A 16,791-nucleotide genomic window follows, 5' to 3' on the forward strand; every position below is an offset into this window, starting at 1 on the left:
AGGAAAGCAAAGAGAGGATATGAAAACATATTCGCAGGTAAAATCAAAGAAAAACAAAAGATGTTTACCAGTACATTAAGAGCAAGAGAATAATTAAGGAAAGGGTAGCACCTACATGGTAACTTGTGCTCTGATGCTGAAGGTATGGGCAGGGTTCTCAATGAGTACTTTGTCTCTGTCTTCACTAAGGAGATGGATGATGCAGATATTCTAGTTAAAGAGGAGGAGTGTGAAATATTAGATACAATAAGCATAGTGAGAGAGGAAGTACTAGAGAAACTGACATCCTTGAAGATGGATAAATCACCAGGGCCAAATGGATTATATCCCAGGCTATTAAAGGAAGCCAGGGAGGAAATAGCAGATGCTCCAAGGGTCATTTTCTAATCCTCACTAGATACAGGCGAGGTACCAGAGAATTGGAGGTCTGGGAACATTTTACCATAATTTAAAAAGGTGTGAAGGTATGACCACATAATTATAGACTGGTCAGTCTGACTTCGGTGGTGTGCAAATTATTAGAATCAATTCTGAGAGACAGGATAAACGGTCAATCAGAAAGGAATGGATTAATCAGGGATAGTCAGCATGGTTTTGTTAGGGGAAGGTCATGTCTTACTAATTTAATCGAATTTTGAGGAAGTAGCAAGGAGGATTGATTAGGATAATGCAATGGATGTTGTCTACATGGGTTTTAGTAAGGCATTTGACAAGGTCCCATATGGCAGACTGGTCAGAAAAGTAAAAGCCCATGGCATACAGGGGAATGTGGCGAGTTGGATCCAAAATTGGCTCAGCGACAGGAACAGAGGGTAATGGTTGTTGGATGTTTCTGCGAATGGAAAACAGTTTCCAGTGGAGTTCCACAAGGCTCAGTGTTAGATGCCTTGCTGTTTGTTGTATATATTAATGATTTGGACTTAAATGTGAGTGACATGATTTGGAAATTTGTAGATGACACATAAATTGGCCGTGTAGTTGATAGTGAAAAGGATAACTGTGGTCTCCAGAATTATGCCAACGGTTTGCTTCAGTGGGCGAAAAAGTGGCAAGTGGAATTCAATCCAGAGAAGTGTGAGGTAATGCATTTGGGGAGGGCAAACAAAGCTAGGGAATACACAATAAATGGGAAGGTACTAGATAGAAGTTTACAAAATTGTGAGGGGTATAGACAGAGTAAATGCGAGTAGGCTCTTTCCACTTAGATTAGGAGAAATAAACATGAGAGGACATGGCTTTAGGGTGAAAGGGGAAAGGTTTAGGGGGAACATTAGGGGTAACTTCTTCACTCAGAGAGTGGTGAGAGTGTGGAACGAGCTACCATCTGACGTGGTAAATGCGGGCTCACTCTTAAGTTTTAAGAATAAATTAGATAGATACATGGATAGGAGAAGTCTGGAGGGTTATGGACTGGGTGCAGGTCAATGGGACTAGCGGAATAATATTTCGGCACAGACCAGAAGGGTCGAATGGCCTGTTTTCTGTGCTGTAGTGTTCTATGGTACTGGGAGGGGTAGAGGAAGTGAGAGACCTTGGTGTGCATGTCCACATATGCTTTCTTTTATTGGACGAGATTAGGAATACGAAAACAGGGATGTAATAATGAAACTGTATAAAATTTTGGTTAGGCCACAGCTGGAATTTTGTGCACAGTTCTGGTCATCACATTACAGAAAGGACACAATTGCTCTGGAGAGAGTACAGAGGAGATTTACAGGAGTGTTGCCAGGGCTTGAAAAATTGCAGCAATAAAGGAAAGATTGAATAGGCTGGGGTTGTTTTCCTTGGAGCTGAGAAGGCTGAGAAGTGACCTGATTGAGGAGTACAAGATTATGAGGGGCCTAGATAGACATGGATGCCCTGTTTCCCCTAGTGGAGAGGTCAATTACCAGGGGGTACAGGTTTAAGGTGATTGGTAGAAGGATTAGAGGGGACATAAGGAAAAACCTCTACACCCAGAGGGTGGTGGGTGTTTGGAATTTGCTGCCTGGTTTGGTGGTGGAGGCAGAAACTCTCAACTCATTTCAAAGGACCTGGATCTGCACCTAAAGTGCTGTAACCTGGAAGGCTACAGACCCGTTGCTGGGAAGTGGGATTAGAATGGGCAGCTAGTTTTTTTATTGTCCTTTATTGGCCAGCGCAGACATGATGGGCTCAATGGCCCCTTTCTGTGCCATACCTTTTCTATGGTTCTATGGTTCTCCAAGCTGAAGGTATGCACTGTAATCTCATTTCCCCAATTGTTTGCTGCATACTTTAATCTTTTATCCAATTTTTTATCTAATTGTTTTTGATAATTAAATCACCTTCAACAGCATCTTGTGGAATTGGAATCCATATTTTTATAAACATTGTGAAAAGGTTTCTCTGAACTGAAATCCACTCATTTCATGTCTTTAGCCTTCCCCCTTTAAACAGAAGTCCTGATGCAAGCAGACTTTTGCTCCATCCATTCAAAATGACAAGATTTTCTTCAATTCTCATGTACGAATTGTAACAATAAGAATACCAAGCCTGTCAGAGACACCTGAGCTGTGTTTACAAGAATTTAAACATCTGTGGCTTAAAATCGTGTAGCTTGATTTCAAATCTGTGAGTATGTGTGCAAAGGAAAAATCACCCTATATAATGAAGCAGGAGCTGGCTCTATCTGGAGTGAAGTGAGAAGTTTTGTCTGCTGCTATCTGGAGAAAGTGAAATGAAACTGTGTGTTGCTCATTCAGTTTAACATTATGGAATATGTACTCTGATAGGCTGGTTACACTGTAGTTTTGGAAAGAATTGGTTTTTAACTACAATAGTGACTACATTCCAAAAATACTTCATTGGTTGTAACATGCTATATAAATGCAAGTCTTTCTTTCTAAACCACACAGATTGTAGTTTGGGTATCGAGTTAACCAAAGTATATAAATGCAAGTCATTTTCTTAGTTTTAGAGCCCGAATAAACTGAGGCCTGAGAAGCTGCTTTGCGTTTAGTTAAGTTCCTGAACAATTAGCAAGTTTGGGTATCTTTACCAACCACAAAAAATGACCACTTGAGAAAGATGCCAGAGACTCTTGTCTCCAGGAACCTGTTCCCCAGCAACAAGCAGCATCTTCAGAAGAGGAGCATTAGAAATGTTAATCCTGGTCTTGGTATGTTCTTAGCTGCACAGCTTTATTCTGCTGCTTCTCCTTTCTCCAGCTCTGACACTAAATCCCTGTGGTACTTCCGAAGAAGATCATGACAATAATCCATTGTGTTACTCCCTTTCTTGATCACACAAGTCATTAACTCCCTTACTTGATCCTCAATTGTGCTGAGAGCCCGCACTTTGGACACATTGTACTGATTGATGGCACATTTTGCTTTCAAACCGTTTAAGACTGAGTCAACTTCTGTAAGTCTCTCGATTAGCTCTGCCTCGTGTTTCTCAATGAAGTGTTGCGAACGATGGTGTGGTGATCCTGTAAAAAATAACAAAACTAAATTAGAAGCACCCAATTACTAAACATTCAAATTTCCACAATTTGCTCACAGGCTAAAACTATTTCAATACTCCATTTGTTAATGTGTTTGCATTCTATCAGTATTCCAGTCAGACAATCAATCAGCTTTTGAACACACAAGAAAAACACACCACTCAGACCATTAACTGTAAATATTACATAAGATGTATAGCACAGAAATAGGCTTTTCAGCTCAACATGCTCATGCTGGTGTTTATGCTCCAGACAGGTCTCCTCACACTCCTCCTCATTAAACACTTCTATTACTTTCTCTCTCATGTACTGTGTCTCCTGCAAATGCAAAGTGGCCACAAAGATGGCCACCAATACCAGTCTCCTGCCAATGCAACTTGGTCACCATGCCCATCAGTGCATGAGCACTGGTCAGCATCTTACACTACAGTAAGCCAAGGATGTTGCGCAGATTGTTAACAATGGGATCCTTGGAAGAGCAGCAACTGGGAATTATTCACTTAAAGATGTTGCCCTTGACACAGGGGGTTATTCACATATCCCTCCCCATTCATTGCCTGTGTTTATGCAACATCTAATAGTCTGCAACCTTAATTACAGAACTGATTCTGACCTGGCAGAACCTGATTTTATTGACCTACTGCCAATCCGGTTTTCAGGATCATGGAGAGAACTCTTGGTTGTGCACTTTCATGCATACACAAATTTCTCCTTTCCATGATTGGATTTTAAATGTTTTGAGAGTGCCACTAAGGGGCTATCAAAATACTTTATGTCACTCTGGGTAAGTTCCTCAAGTGACCAGTAAGTTCTAGTTAAAGAAGTAGAAGTTGTAAAATACTGCTCTGCAACTCCAATAACTGTTTGATAAGCATCTCTGCTCCTAGCCGCTACCTACTCTGTTGCTTGCAATGACGTAATGGAGTAAAACACCAGAACTGTATATGCACGTCGTTGGCAACAACTGCAGCCTACTTACCTAGTTTCCCTTAAATGCAACCATGCTATTTCCCTCAGCTACACATGGTAGAGTTCCACATTCTAACCACTCGCATGGTAAATAATTTTATACTCAATTCCGTAGACTCTCCAACAAGTGGAAATATTCTTTCTACCCTACAAGCCCTTTTCACAATCTTAAAAGACTTAATCAACTCTCAACCTTCTCTTTCCTTGAGAAAAGAGCCCACTCTATTCAAACTTTCCTAATGGATACAACCTCTCAGTTATGGTATCAACTTTTTGCACCTTCTTCAGTGCCTCTATATCCATTTATAACATCAATACTATGCACAGTACTCCCAACGGTGATCGAACCAAAGTCCTACACAAGTTTAACATAACTTCTGTTTTCCAATTCTACCCCTCAAGAAATGAACCTCAGTGCTCAGTTTTTTTTTTAAAAATGGCCTCACTATTCTGCACTCTACTTTCAATGATGTGTATCAGTGCCCCTAGATTCTGTTGCTCCTCTGTCCCCATTTAGACTCCCAAAGGAATATGTGGTCTATGTGGCTTCCTTATTCTTCCCACCAAAATGCACCACCTCACTTGTAAATGGCAAATGAATTCAATATAATGTCCACTCTGTTAGTTTATTATTAATGTCTTTAAGCATGGCATTTGTTCTAGGTCTTTTCTAATTTTTCAGACAGCATGGTCTTGTGAGAGTACAGCCTCCTGTTGACCTCACCAAAGTAGCATAGAAAGAGAAGGCTGTGGACCAAACCTGAGACATTCCTGGTCTGTATGGGCTCAATATTTTTTTTTTTGTAAAAATATACTTTATTCATAAAATATCTTCAATCACATTCCAAACCATTTCAAAAACAACATTACAGGGGTACAATCCAGGTTAAACTTTTACAAAATGTATCACCAGGTGCATCAGTACAAACAATATTACAATCATTTACAGCCTTTCATTTTGATCTGTACAGCCCGAGGGGCTCTAAACAGTTCCCAGTCTCTCGGTGCGCTGTGGCAGAAAGGTCTTAGACAGCGACCCTTCCCCATTGCGCCTTTGCGGCAGCTGCCCCAAGCTTTAGTGCGTCCCTCAGCACGTAGTCCTGGACTTTGGATTGTGCCAGTCCGCAACAATCGGTCGGGGACAACTCTTTGTGCTGGAAGACCAACAAGTTTCGGGCAGACCAAAGCGCCTCTTTCACCGAGTTGATGATCCTCCAGCTGCAGTTGATGTTTGTCTCGGTGTGTGTCCCTGGGAACAGCCCGTAGAGCACAGAGTCCTGTGTCACAGAACTGCTCGGGATGAACCTCGACAGCAACCACTGCATCTCTCTCCAGACTTTCTTTGCAAAGGCACAATCCACAAGGAGGTGAACAACGGTCTCTTCCCCACCACAGCCACCTCGAGGGCAACGTGCAGAGGGGGTGAGCCTCCTGGCATGTAGGAAGGATCTGACGGGGAGGGCCTTTCTCACCACCAGCCAAGCTACGTCTTGGTGCTTGTTGGAAAGTTCTGGCGATGAGCCATTCTGCCAAATGACTTTGACAGTCGGCTCGGGGAACCATCCCACAGGGTCCACCCTCTCCTTTTCCCTCAGGGCCTCTAGGATGTTATGTGCTGACCACTGCCTGATGGACTTGTGGTCAAAGGTGTTTTTCTGCATAAATTTTTCCACCAGGGACAGGTGGTATGGCACGGTCCAACTACTTGGAGCGTTCCGCGGCAGCGTGGCCAGACCCATCCTTCGCAACACCGGGGACAGGTAGAACCTCAGCACGTAGTGACACTTGGTGTTTGCGTACTGAGGGTCTACGCACCGCTTGATGCAGCCGCACACAAAGGTGGCCATCAGTATGAGGGCGATGTTGGGCACGTTTTTTCCCCCTTTATCTAGAGGCTTGTACATCGCGTCCCTGCGGACACGATCCATTTTCGACCTCCAGATAAAGCGGAAGATGGCTCGAGTGATCGCCATCGCGCAGGAGTCTGGAATGGGCCAGACCTGCGCCACGTACAGCAACAGCGAGAGTACCTCACACCTGATGACCAGGTTCTTTCCCGCAATGGAGAGGGAGCGTCGCTCCCACATGCCCAGTTTCCTTTTCACCATAGCCACTCGCTCCTTCCAGTTTCTAACGCATGCCCCGGTCCCTCCGAACCATATCCCCAGCACCTTCAGGCCGTCAGCCCTGACAGTGAAGGGGACAAAGGATCGGTCAGCCCAGTTCCCAAAGAACACGGCCTCGCTCTTCCCACGATTTACCTTGGCTCCCGAGGCCAGTTCGAACTGGTCGCAGATGTGCATCAGTCTGCGCACCGACAGCGGATCCGAGCAGAAGACGGCGACGTCGTCCATGTACAGGGAGGCTTTTACCTGAGTGCCTCCACTGCCTGGGATCGTCACTCCTCTTATGCCCGGATCCTTCCTGATGGACTCGGCAAAGGGTTCTATGCAACACACGAAAAGGACAGGCGAGAGAGGACAGCCCTGCCTGACTCCAGATTTAATCGGAAAGCTATCTGTTTCCCACCCATTGATTGAGACTGCGCTACTGATGTTAGTGTAGAGCAGTTGGATCCAATTTCGAATTCCCTCCCCAAACCTCATTTTGGAGAGCACATCCCCCATGTAGGTGTGCGATATTCTGTCAAAGGCCTTCTCCTGATCCAAGCTGATGAGGCAGGTATCCACACCCCTGTCCTGTACATAGGCAATCGTATCCCTGAGCAGCGCCAGGCTGTCAGAGATCTTCCTGCCTGGCACAGAGCAGGTCTGGTCAGGGTGAATCACCAATTCCAGAGCGGATTTGACCTGATTGGCGATGACCTTGGACAGAATCTTATAGTCCACATTCAACAGTGAAATGGGTCGCCAATTTCTAATTTCCTCCCTTTCCCCCTTGTGCTTGTAGATGAGGGTGATGATGCCTTTCCTCATGGATTCTGACATACTACCGGCCAGGAGCATACTCTCGTACACTCCTAGCAGGTCTGGGCCGATCAAGTCCCACAGAGCCGAATACAACTCCGCCGGCAAGCCGTCGCTTCCGGGAGTTTTACTCTTCTCGAAGGACTCAAGGGCCTTAGTCAGTTCATCAGGAGTTAGCGGTTTGTCCAGGCTCTCCCGCGTACTGTGGTCTAAGACCTCCGTGATAGAGGACAGGAAGGACTGGGAGGCCGTGCTGTCCGTGGGCTTCACGTCATACAATCCGGCATAAAAGGATTTGCTGATCCTCAGAATGTCGGACCGTGATGACTTTACTGAGCCGTCTTCTTCCTTCAGGCTGCTGATCACAGAGCGCTCTCTGTGTACCTTTTGGAAGAAGAAACGTGAGCACGTCTCATCCTGCTCCACGGAGCGGACTCTGGAACGGAAGATGATCTTGGAGGCCTCCGAGGCAAAGTGCGAGGCTTGCTGGCCCTTCACCTCTTGGAGCTCCTCCTTGACATCGACCCCCATCGACTGCAGCCGGAGCAGATTCTGCATCTTTTTCTGGAGTCGGGACATTTCCCTCTGTTCTTTTCTAGCTTTCTGGGTGCCTTTGAGGATGAAAAACCTCTTGATGCTTCCCTTGATCGCTTCCCACCAGTGTGTCAGGGACTCAAAGAGGGGTTTCACGGTTCTCCAACCTTTGTAATCCCTCTTGAGCTCCTCAATGTTCTCTGGGGTCAGCAGTTGCACATTTAGCTTCCATGCCCCCCTGCCCACCCTCAGGTCCTTCTCCAAGTATGGGCTCAATATTGCACCACTAGGTGGCTCAGTCACCTCCTCTGGAGAGCTCTATTAGGCCTTTCTATCAACACTGTGATGAACCACAGGTCCTTTCAAGGTGCAATTAATACAGGGAGGAATACTGAAGCCCCCACGCCATTCAATTTTGTTAATTCATCTTTCTCACATTGTTCAGTACATCGTGCTAATTTTCTCATTATGAGTCAGTAGTAGCCAAGTGTGTATTTGAAACATTCCCCTTCAGTTTCTGATCTGAATTAGTGTGTACTCGCTTCTGTTTAATGGTCTGCCTTAGTGTGTAGTTGGACCATTTCCCCATCAATTGTTCACAGTGGCAATGTCCTGATAATATTATCACTATCCCTTTTCAAATTTAAAAACTAAATAGGAACAAAAAGTAAGAACTAGACCCAAGGTAATGCTCTGGGGACCTGGGTTTGAATTCCACCACAGCAGATGATGGAATCTGAATTCAATAAAAATATGGAATTATAAGTCTAATGATGACCATAAAACAAACCATTGTGAACTATCATAAAAACCCATCTGACTCACTAATGCCCTTTAGTGAATGAAATCTGCCATCCTTGCCTGGTCTGGTCTACATGTGACTCCAGTCTCATAGTAATGTGGTTGACTCTTAAATATCCTCTGAAATGGTCTCGCAAGCCACTCAGTTGTATCAAACCAGACAGACCTGTCCCACTGGCAGGTCAGACCCAACAGAGGTGGCGGCACAGTGGTATACAATCGGGAGGGGGTTGCCCTCGGAGTCCTCAACATCGACTCCGGACCCCATGAAGTCTGATGGCATCAGGTAAAGTATGGACAAGGAAACTTCCTACTGATTACCATGTACTGTCCCCTCTCAGCTGATGAATCCAAACTCGTCCATGTTCAACACGACTTGGAGGAAGCACGGAGGGTGGAGGTGCAGAATGGAGGTGGGGGACAATGTCCATCATTAACAGTGGCTCAGTAGCACCACTACAGACCAAGCTGGCTGAGTTCTAAAGGACATAGCTGCTAGACTGGGTCTGCAGCAGGTGGTGAGGGAACCAGCAAGAGGGAAAAACATACTTGACCTGATCCTCACCAGCCTGCCTGCTGCAGATGCATCTGTCCATGACAGTATCGGTAGGAGTGACCACTGCACAGTCCTTGTGGAGATGAAGTCCTGTCTTCACACTGAGGATACCCTCCATCGTGTTGTGTGGCACTGTGCTCAATGGGATAGATTTTGAACAGATCTAGCAACTCAAGACTGCGCAACCATGAGATGCTGTGGGCCATCAACAGCAGCAGAATTGTACTCAAACACAATCTGTAACCAGCATATCCCCCACTCTACCATTGCCATCAGACCAGGGGATCAACCCTGGTTCAATGAGGAATGCAGGAGGGCATGCCAGGAGCAGTACCAGGCAAACCTAAAATGAGTTGTTAACCTGAGGAAGCTACAACACAGGACTACTTGCATGCCACACAGCATAAGCCGCAAGTGATAGACAGAGCTAAGTGATTCCACAATCAACCAATCAGATCTAAGCTCAGCAGTCCAGCCACATCCAATCTTGAATGGTAGTGGACAATTAAACAACTCACTGGAGGAAGAGGCTCCACAAATATCCCCATCCTCAAGATGGGGGAGCCAGCACATAAATGCATAAGCTAGGGCTGAAGCATTTGCAACAATCTTCAGCCAGAAATGCCGAGTGGGTGATCCATCTCAGCCTCCTCCGGAGATCCCCAGCATCACAGGTGCCAGTCTTCGGCCAATTTGATTCACGCCACGATATCAAGAAACAGCTGAAGGTACTGGATACTGCAAAGGCTACAGGCCCTGACAATATTCTGGCAATAGTACTAAAGACTTGTGCTCCAGAACTTGTCATGCCCCTAGCCAAGCTGTTCCAGTACAGCTACAATGCTGCCATCTACTCGGCAATATGGGAATTTGCCCAGGTATGTCCTGTACACAAAAAGCAGGACAAATCCAACCAGCTAATTACCACCCCATCAGTACATTCTTGATCATCAGTAAAGTGATGGAAGGTGTCATCAACCGTATTATCTAGCGGCACTCGCTTAGCAATAACCTGCTCACCTACGCTCAGTTTGCGTTTGCCAGGGTCACTCAGTTCCTGACCTTGGTTCAAACATGGGTAAAAGAGCTGAACTCCAGAGGTGAGGTGGGATGACTGCCTTTGACATGAAGGCAGAATTTGACTGGGTGTGGCATCAAGGAGCCCTAGCAAAACTGGAGTCAATAGGAATCAGATGGAAAACTCTCTGCTGGTTGGTGTCATACCTAGCACAAAGGAAGGTGGTTGTGGCTGTTGGAAGTAAATCATCTCAGTTCCAGGAAATCATTGCAGGAGTTCCTCAGGGTAGTGTCGTAGGCCTAACCATCTTCAGCTACTTTATAATGACCTTCCCTCCATCATAAGGTCAGAAGTGGAGATGCTCGCTGATGATTGCACAATGTTCAGCACCATTCATGACTCCTCAGATATTGAAGCAGTCCATGTCCAAATGCAGCAAGGCCTGGACAATATCCAGGTTTGGGCTGACAAGTGGCAAGCAACATTCATGCCACACAAGTGTCAGGCAATGATAATTTCCAACAAGAGACAACCTAACCATCGCCCTTGACAATCAATGGCATTACCATTGCTGAATCGTCCCACTATCAACATCCTGGGGGTACCACTGACCAGAAACTGAACTGGACCAGTGTGGCTACAAGAGCAGGTCAGAGGCTAGGAATCCTGTGTCGAGTAACTCACCTCCTGACTCCCCAAAGCCTGTCCACCATCTACAAAGCACAAGTCAGGAGTGTGAAGGAATACTCTCCACTTGCCTGGATGAGTGCAGCTCCAACAACACTCAGGAAGCTCAACACCACCCAGGACAAAGCAGCCTGCTTGATTGGCACCCTTTCCACAAACATTCACTCCCTCCACCACCAACACGCAGTGGCAGCAGTGTGTACCATCAACAAGATGCACTGCAGGAATTCACCAAGCCTCCTTACACAGCACCTTCCAAACCCATGACCAGTATCATCTAGGAGGCCAAGGGCAGATAATGCATGGGAACACCACCATCTGCAAGTTCCTCTTCAAGCTACACATCACCCTGACTTTGAAATATATTGCCGATCCTTCACTGTCGCTGGGTCAAAGCTGACCCCAGCTAGATGTGCACATTGTTGAATTTACAGCACAGTAGGTGGTCATTCGTGGTCTTATAGTGCAGTGGGTAGTATCCCTGCCTCTGAGTCAGAAGCTCCAGGTTAGAGTCTAATCTCAGGGCCTGATGGCCAAGGAAGGTGCAATCATAACTCAAATAGGTTGAGTATCAACCTGCAAATCTTTCCAACAGACGCTAATGGCAGGCGGTAAGAGTGGGAGAGATTCCTGGTCAGCCATGTGATGGAAAGAATGTCAAGAGCCTCTACCATCACTATCCACACATGTAAAAGTGCATTTTGCCACAGCAACTTGGACTCAGTGAATTTTTTTTTAAAATTCATTCATGGGATGTGGGCTTCGCTGGCTGGGCCGGCATTTACTGCCCATCCTATTGCCTTTAAGATGGTGGTGAGCTGCCTTCTTGAACCGCTGCAGTCCATGTGGTGTAGGTACATCCACAGTGCTGTTAGGAAGGGAGTTCCAGGATTTTGACCCAGCGACAGAGAAGGAACGGCGATAATTTCCAAGTCAGAATAGTGAGTGACTTGGAGGGGAACTTCCAGGTGGTGGTGTTCCCATCTATCTGCTGCCCTTGTCCTTCTAGGTGGTAGTGGTCGTGGGTTTGGAAGGTGCTGTCTAAGGCGCCTTGGTGAATTCCTGCAATGCATCATGTAGATGGTACACACTGCTGCTACTGTGCGTTGGTGGTAGAGGGAGTGAATGTTAGTGGATGTGGTGTCAATCAAGTGAACTGCTTTGTCCTGGATGGTGTCCAGCTTCTTCAGTGTTGTCGGAGGTGCACTCATCCAAGCAAGTGAGGAGTATAACATCACATTCCTGACTTGTGCATTGTAGATGGTGGACAGGCTTTGGGGAGTCAGGTGGTGAATTACTCGTCGCAAGATTACTAGCCTCTGACCTGCTCTTGTAGCAACAGTATTTATATGGCTAGTCCAGTTCAGTTTCTGGTCAATGGTAACCCCCCAGGATGTTGATAGAGGGGGATTCAGTGTTAGTAATGCCATTGAACGTCAAGGGGCGATGGATGGATTCTCTCTCGTTGGAGATGGTCATTGCCTGGTGCTTATGTGGCACGAATGTTACTTGCCACTTGTCAGCCCAAGCCTGGATATTCTCCAGGTCTTGCTGCATTTGGACATGGACTGCTTCAGTATCTGAGGAGTCGCGAATGGTGAACATTGTGCAATCATCAGCGATCATCCCCACTTCTGACCTTATGATGGAAGGAAGGTCATTGGTGAAGCAGCTGAAGATGGTTCGGCCAAGGACACTACCCTGAGGAACTCCCGCAGTGATGTCTTGGAGCTGAGATGACTGACCTCCAACAACCACAACCATCTTCCTTTGTGCTGGTATGACTCCAACCAGTGGAGAGTTTTCCTCTGATTCCCATTGACTCCAGTTTTGCTAGGGCTCCTTGATGCCACACTCGGTCAAATGCCACCTTGATATCAAGTGCAGTCACTCTCACCTCACCTCGTGAGTTCCGCTCTTTTGTTCATGTTTGAACCAAGGCTGTAATGAGGTCAGGAGCTAAGTGGCCCTGGCAAAACCCAAACTGGGCATCAGTGAGCAGGTTATTGCTAAGCAAGTGCCACTTGATAGCACTGTCAATGACCCCTTCCATTACTTTACTGATGATTGAGAGTAGACTGATGGGGCGTAATTGGCCGGGTTGGATTTGTCCTCCATTTTGTGTACAGGACATACCTGGGCAATTTTCCACATAGCCAGGTACATGCCAGTGTTCTAGCTGTACTGGAACAGTTTGGCTAGGGGCGCGGCAAGTTCTGGAGCACAAGCCTTGCCGGAATATTGTCAGGGCCCATTGCCCTTGCAGTATCCAGTGCCTTCAGCCATTTCTTGATATCACGTGCAGTGAATCAAATTGCCTGAAGACTGGCATCTGTGATGCTGGGGACCTCCGGAGGAGGCCAAGTTGGATCATCCACTCGTCACTTCTGGCTGAAGATTGTTGCGTATACTTCAGCCTTATCTTTTGCACTGATGTGCTGGGCTCCTCCATCATTCAGGATGGGGATATTTGTGGAGCCACCTCCAGTGAGTTGTTTAATTGTCCACCGCCATTCATGACTGGTGGCAGGACTGCTGAGCTTAGATCTGATCCATTGGTTGTGGGATTGCTTAGCTCTGACTATCACCTGCTGCTTATGCTGTTTGGCATGCAAGTGGTCCTGTTTTATTGCTTCACCAGGTTGACATCTCATTTTTAGGTGTGCCTGGTACTGCTCCTGGCATGCCCTCCTGCACTCTTCATTGAACCAGGGTCGATCCCTTGGCTTGACGGTAATAGTAGAGTGGGGGGATATGCCGGGCCATGAGATTACAGATTGTGTTCGAGTACAATTCTGCTGCTGCTGATGGCCCACAGCGCCTCATGGATGCCCAGTCTCGAGTTGCTAGATCTGTTTGAAATCTATCCCGTTTAGCATGGTGGTAGTGCCACGCAACACGATGGAGGGTATCCTCAATGTGAAGGCGGGACTTCGTCTCCACAATGACTGTGCGGTGGTCACTCCTACCAATACTGTCATGGACAGATGCATCTGTGGCAGGCAGGTTGGTGAGGATGAGGTCAAGTATGTTTTTCCTTCTTATTGGTTCCCTCACCACCTGCCGCAGACCCAGTTTAGCAGCTATGTCATTTAGGGCTTGGCCAGCTCGGTCAGTAGTGGTGCTACCAAGCCACATGAGAATGAACTGTAACACTCCACCACCATTCAGCCCATAAGTCTTAAACTGGAGGTGTGATCTTCCAATAGAAAATATTTCTCGTCTGTCCTAAATGGGCGACCCCTTATTTTTAAACAGTGACCCCTAGTATTAGATTCTCCCACAAGCAGAAACATTCTCTCCACATCAACCCTGTCAAGACCCCTCAGTATCTTATATGTTTCAATCAAGGTGCCTCTTACTCTTTGAAATTCCAGTAGATACAAGCCTAGCTTGTCCAACCTTTCCTTATAAGACAACCCACCCATTCCTGGTATTAGTCTGGTAACCTTCTCTGAACTGCTTTCAACACATTTACATCCTTCCTTAAATAAGGAGACCAATGCTGTACACAGTACTCCAGATGTGTTTCACCTCCAGATGTGTTTCACCAATGCCCTGTGTAACTGAAGCATAACCTCTCTCCTTAGAGAGTAATCAGAATGGTGAACACCTACTGCTTGCTGCTGTGCCGGTGGCACAACAGATGTGGATAAAATAACTTCTATCTTGCAGAAAATAAACGTTGATTCACATTGCACGACTTTACACTTCATTAATGGTATTGTATAATAGGTTACATTCAAAATGATAAAATTTGACCTAGAGATCCCCTTGTTGGTTCAGTTGGTAAACACAGTTGCTGGCAGTCAGACACACTGCAGGGATCCAGGTTCAATTTCTTGTCAGTGTTGAGTGAACTTTTTTTATTCTTTCACGGGATGTGGGCTTTGCTGGCTAGACCAGCATCTGTTGCCTATCCCTAATTGCCCTTGAGAAGATGGTGGTGAGCTGCCTTCTTGAACCACTGCAGTCCAAGTGGTGTTAGTACATCCACAGTGCTGTTAGGAAGTGAGTTCCAGGATTTTGATCCAGCGACAGTGAAGAAAAGGCGATATAGTTCCAAGTCAGGATGGCGAGTGGCTTAGAGGGGAACTTGCAGGTAATGGCACTCCCATGGCCTTGTCCTTCAAGGTGGTAGAGATCACAGGTTTGGAGGTGCTGTCTAAGGAGCCTCGGTGAGTTGCTACGCCACATCTTGTACAGGATATGTGGTACACAGTGCTGTCAATGTGCATTCACTGTTGAGGCAATGAATGTTTAAGGTGATGGATGAGATGCCAATCAAGTGGCTGCTTTGTCCTGGATGGTGTCGTGCTTCTTGATTGTTGTTGGAACTGCACTCATACAGGCAAGTGGAGATTACTTCATCACATTCCTGACTTGTGCCTTGTAGATCGCAGACAGGCTTTAGGGAGTCAGGAGGTGAGTTACTTGTCACAGAATTCCCAGCCTCTGACCTGTTCTTGTAGCCACATTATTTATATTGCTGGTCCAGTTAAGTATCTGGTCAATTGTAACCCCCCAGGATATTTACTGATGTCAAAACTAATCATCAGAACTAAACTTTAGAACTAATGCTTTCTGGGTCAAAATCCTGGCTCTCCCTCGCTAATAACACTGAGTGTACCTATACCACGAGGATTGCAGTGATTCAAGAAGGTGGCTCACCAACACCTACTCAAGGGAAATTATAGATGGGCATTAAGTGCTGGCCTTGCCTGCAATGCCCAAATCTCATGAACAAATAAAAAAAAGTACAGATACTACAATTGAACTGGAGTTCTCCTGCACAAGGGTTCCCTCTGCTCATCACTATCCAGTGTTCCTTGTTGGAAGGGAACCTTTCCCAAGGATCTACAGCATTTGAGCTTGGCTATCCTTCACTGTTTCTGGTGGAACAGTCTGCCAACACTTTGTCCAGCCTCACACAAAAGCAAGGATCACAAGGCAAAAATCTAGGAGTGAAAACTGTATCTCAGCAAGAAGTCATTATCTTGGGGAGGATTTGGGGGGCGGGGGGGGGAGACACTGGAGGAAAGCAAAATATTACCTGCATCTACAAATGGAAGCAAATATTCCCCCAATGCTGAGAAAATCAGAACTGAAGGTATTCAGGAAGATTTTGGCTTTCCCACACTGGAATAAACGAAGTGATACATGGAGTTGGGAGAAGAGAAGGAACTTAACAGCAGACCTTTCAGGGGCACAAAACTCAAATTCTGCCTGCTTGGGACTAACTGCATGAGCAAAACGCATTTATTTACTATCCAATAAAAGTCCACAAAGTAACACTTACTTCTCTTAAACACATTGTTTGAACCAATACTGTTAGCTTCCAGAGTGAAACTTCCTTCTTCCTGAAGAATGCTTTGTAAACTCAAGTCTCCATCAATTACAAGTGGTAAATCTGCAAAAAATAAAGGTGTGTATATGATGAACAGCTGATATTTATAACTAACTATAATGACCATTAATAGGAAGTTTATCCTCAGGGTAACTTAGATAATAGGTGGTAGTGTTTTTAACTCACCATTTTGTTTGTGCATGAGGATAAAGTTTCCATCAGGAAACATCTTTTCCACAGCTTCACGAAGCTCTCTGTAGGTGATCTCACTGTGAATTCTTGTGACACAGCGTTTCATTGCATTCACTCCTATGTACAAGTAATCTGTTGCCAAACAGCACAATTTACAGGAGATAAATGATCAAAAGTGAGACAAGTTGATAAAGTAAACTCTGCTTTGATGGAAAAATAGGGAACAGATACCCTTCCCTGCCATTGAACTACTCTCCCCTCCCACTTTCACCTCCTTTCCCTTTGCCTCTGTGC

At 45.9% G+C, this 16,791-nt stretch overlaps 2 protein-coding genes across 2 annotated transcripts in view; both read right to left on the reverse strand.

Moving 5' to 3' along the window:
- The window catches only part of LOC144696035 (palmitoyltransferase ZDHHC18-like), a 313,950-nt gene that overhangs the window by 50,624 nt on the left and 246,535 nt on the right, over window positions 1-16,791 (reverse strand). The gene's annotated exons all lie outside the window — the stretch shown is intronic.
- Window positions 1,546-16,791, reverse strand: part of LOC144696032 (uncharacterized) — a 79,098-nt gene continuing 63,852 nt past the window's right edge. Inside the window, exons 15-17 of the mRNA XM_078567215.1 lie at window positions 16,492-16,629; window positions 16,258-16,368; window positions 1,546-3,451 (exon numbers count right to left, since the gene is read on the reverse strand). Of these exons, the coding sequence (XP_078423341.1) occupies window positions 3,162-3,451; window positions 16,258-16,368; window positions 16,492-16,629 (539 nt within the window). The 3' untranslated portion in view covers window positions 1,546-3,161. The remainder of the gene's footprint in view (window positions 3,452-16,257; window positions 16,369-16,491; window positions 16,630-16,791) is intronic.

Source organism: Cetorhinus maximus, chromosome 21, assembly GCF_964194155.1.
Source record: "Cetorhinus maximus chromosome 21, sCetMax3.hap1.1, whole genome shotgun sequence".
NCBI lineage: Eukaryota > Metazoa > Chordata > Chondrichthyes > Lamniformes > Cetorhinidae > Cetorhinus > Cetorhinus maximus.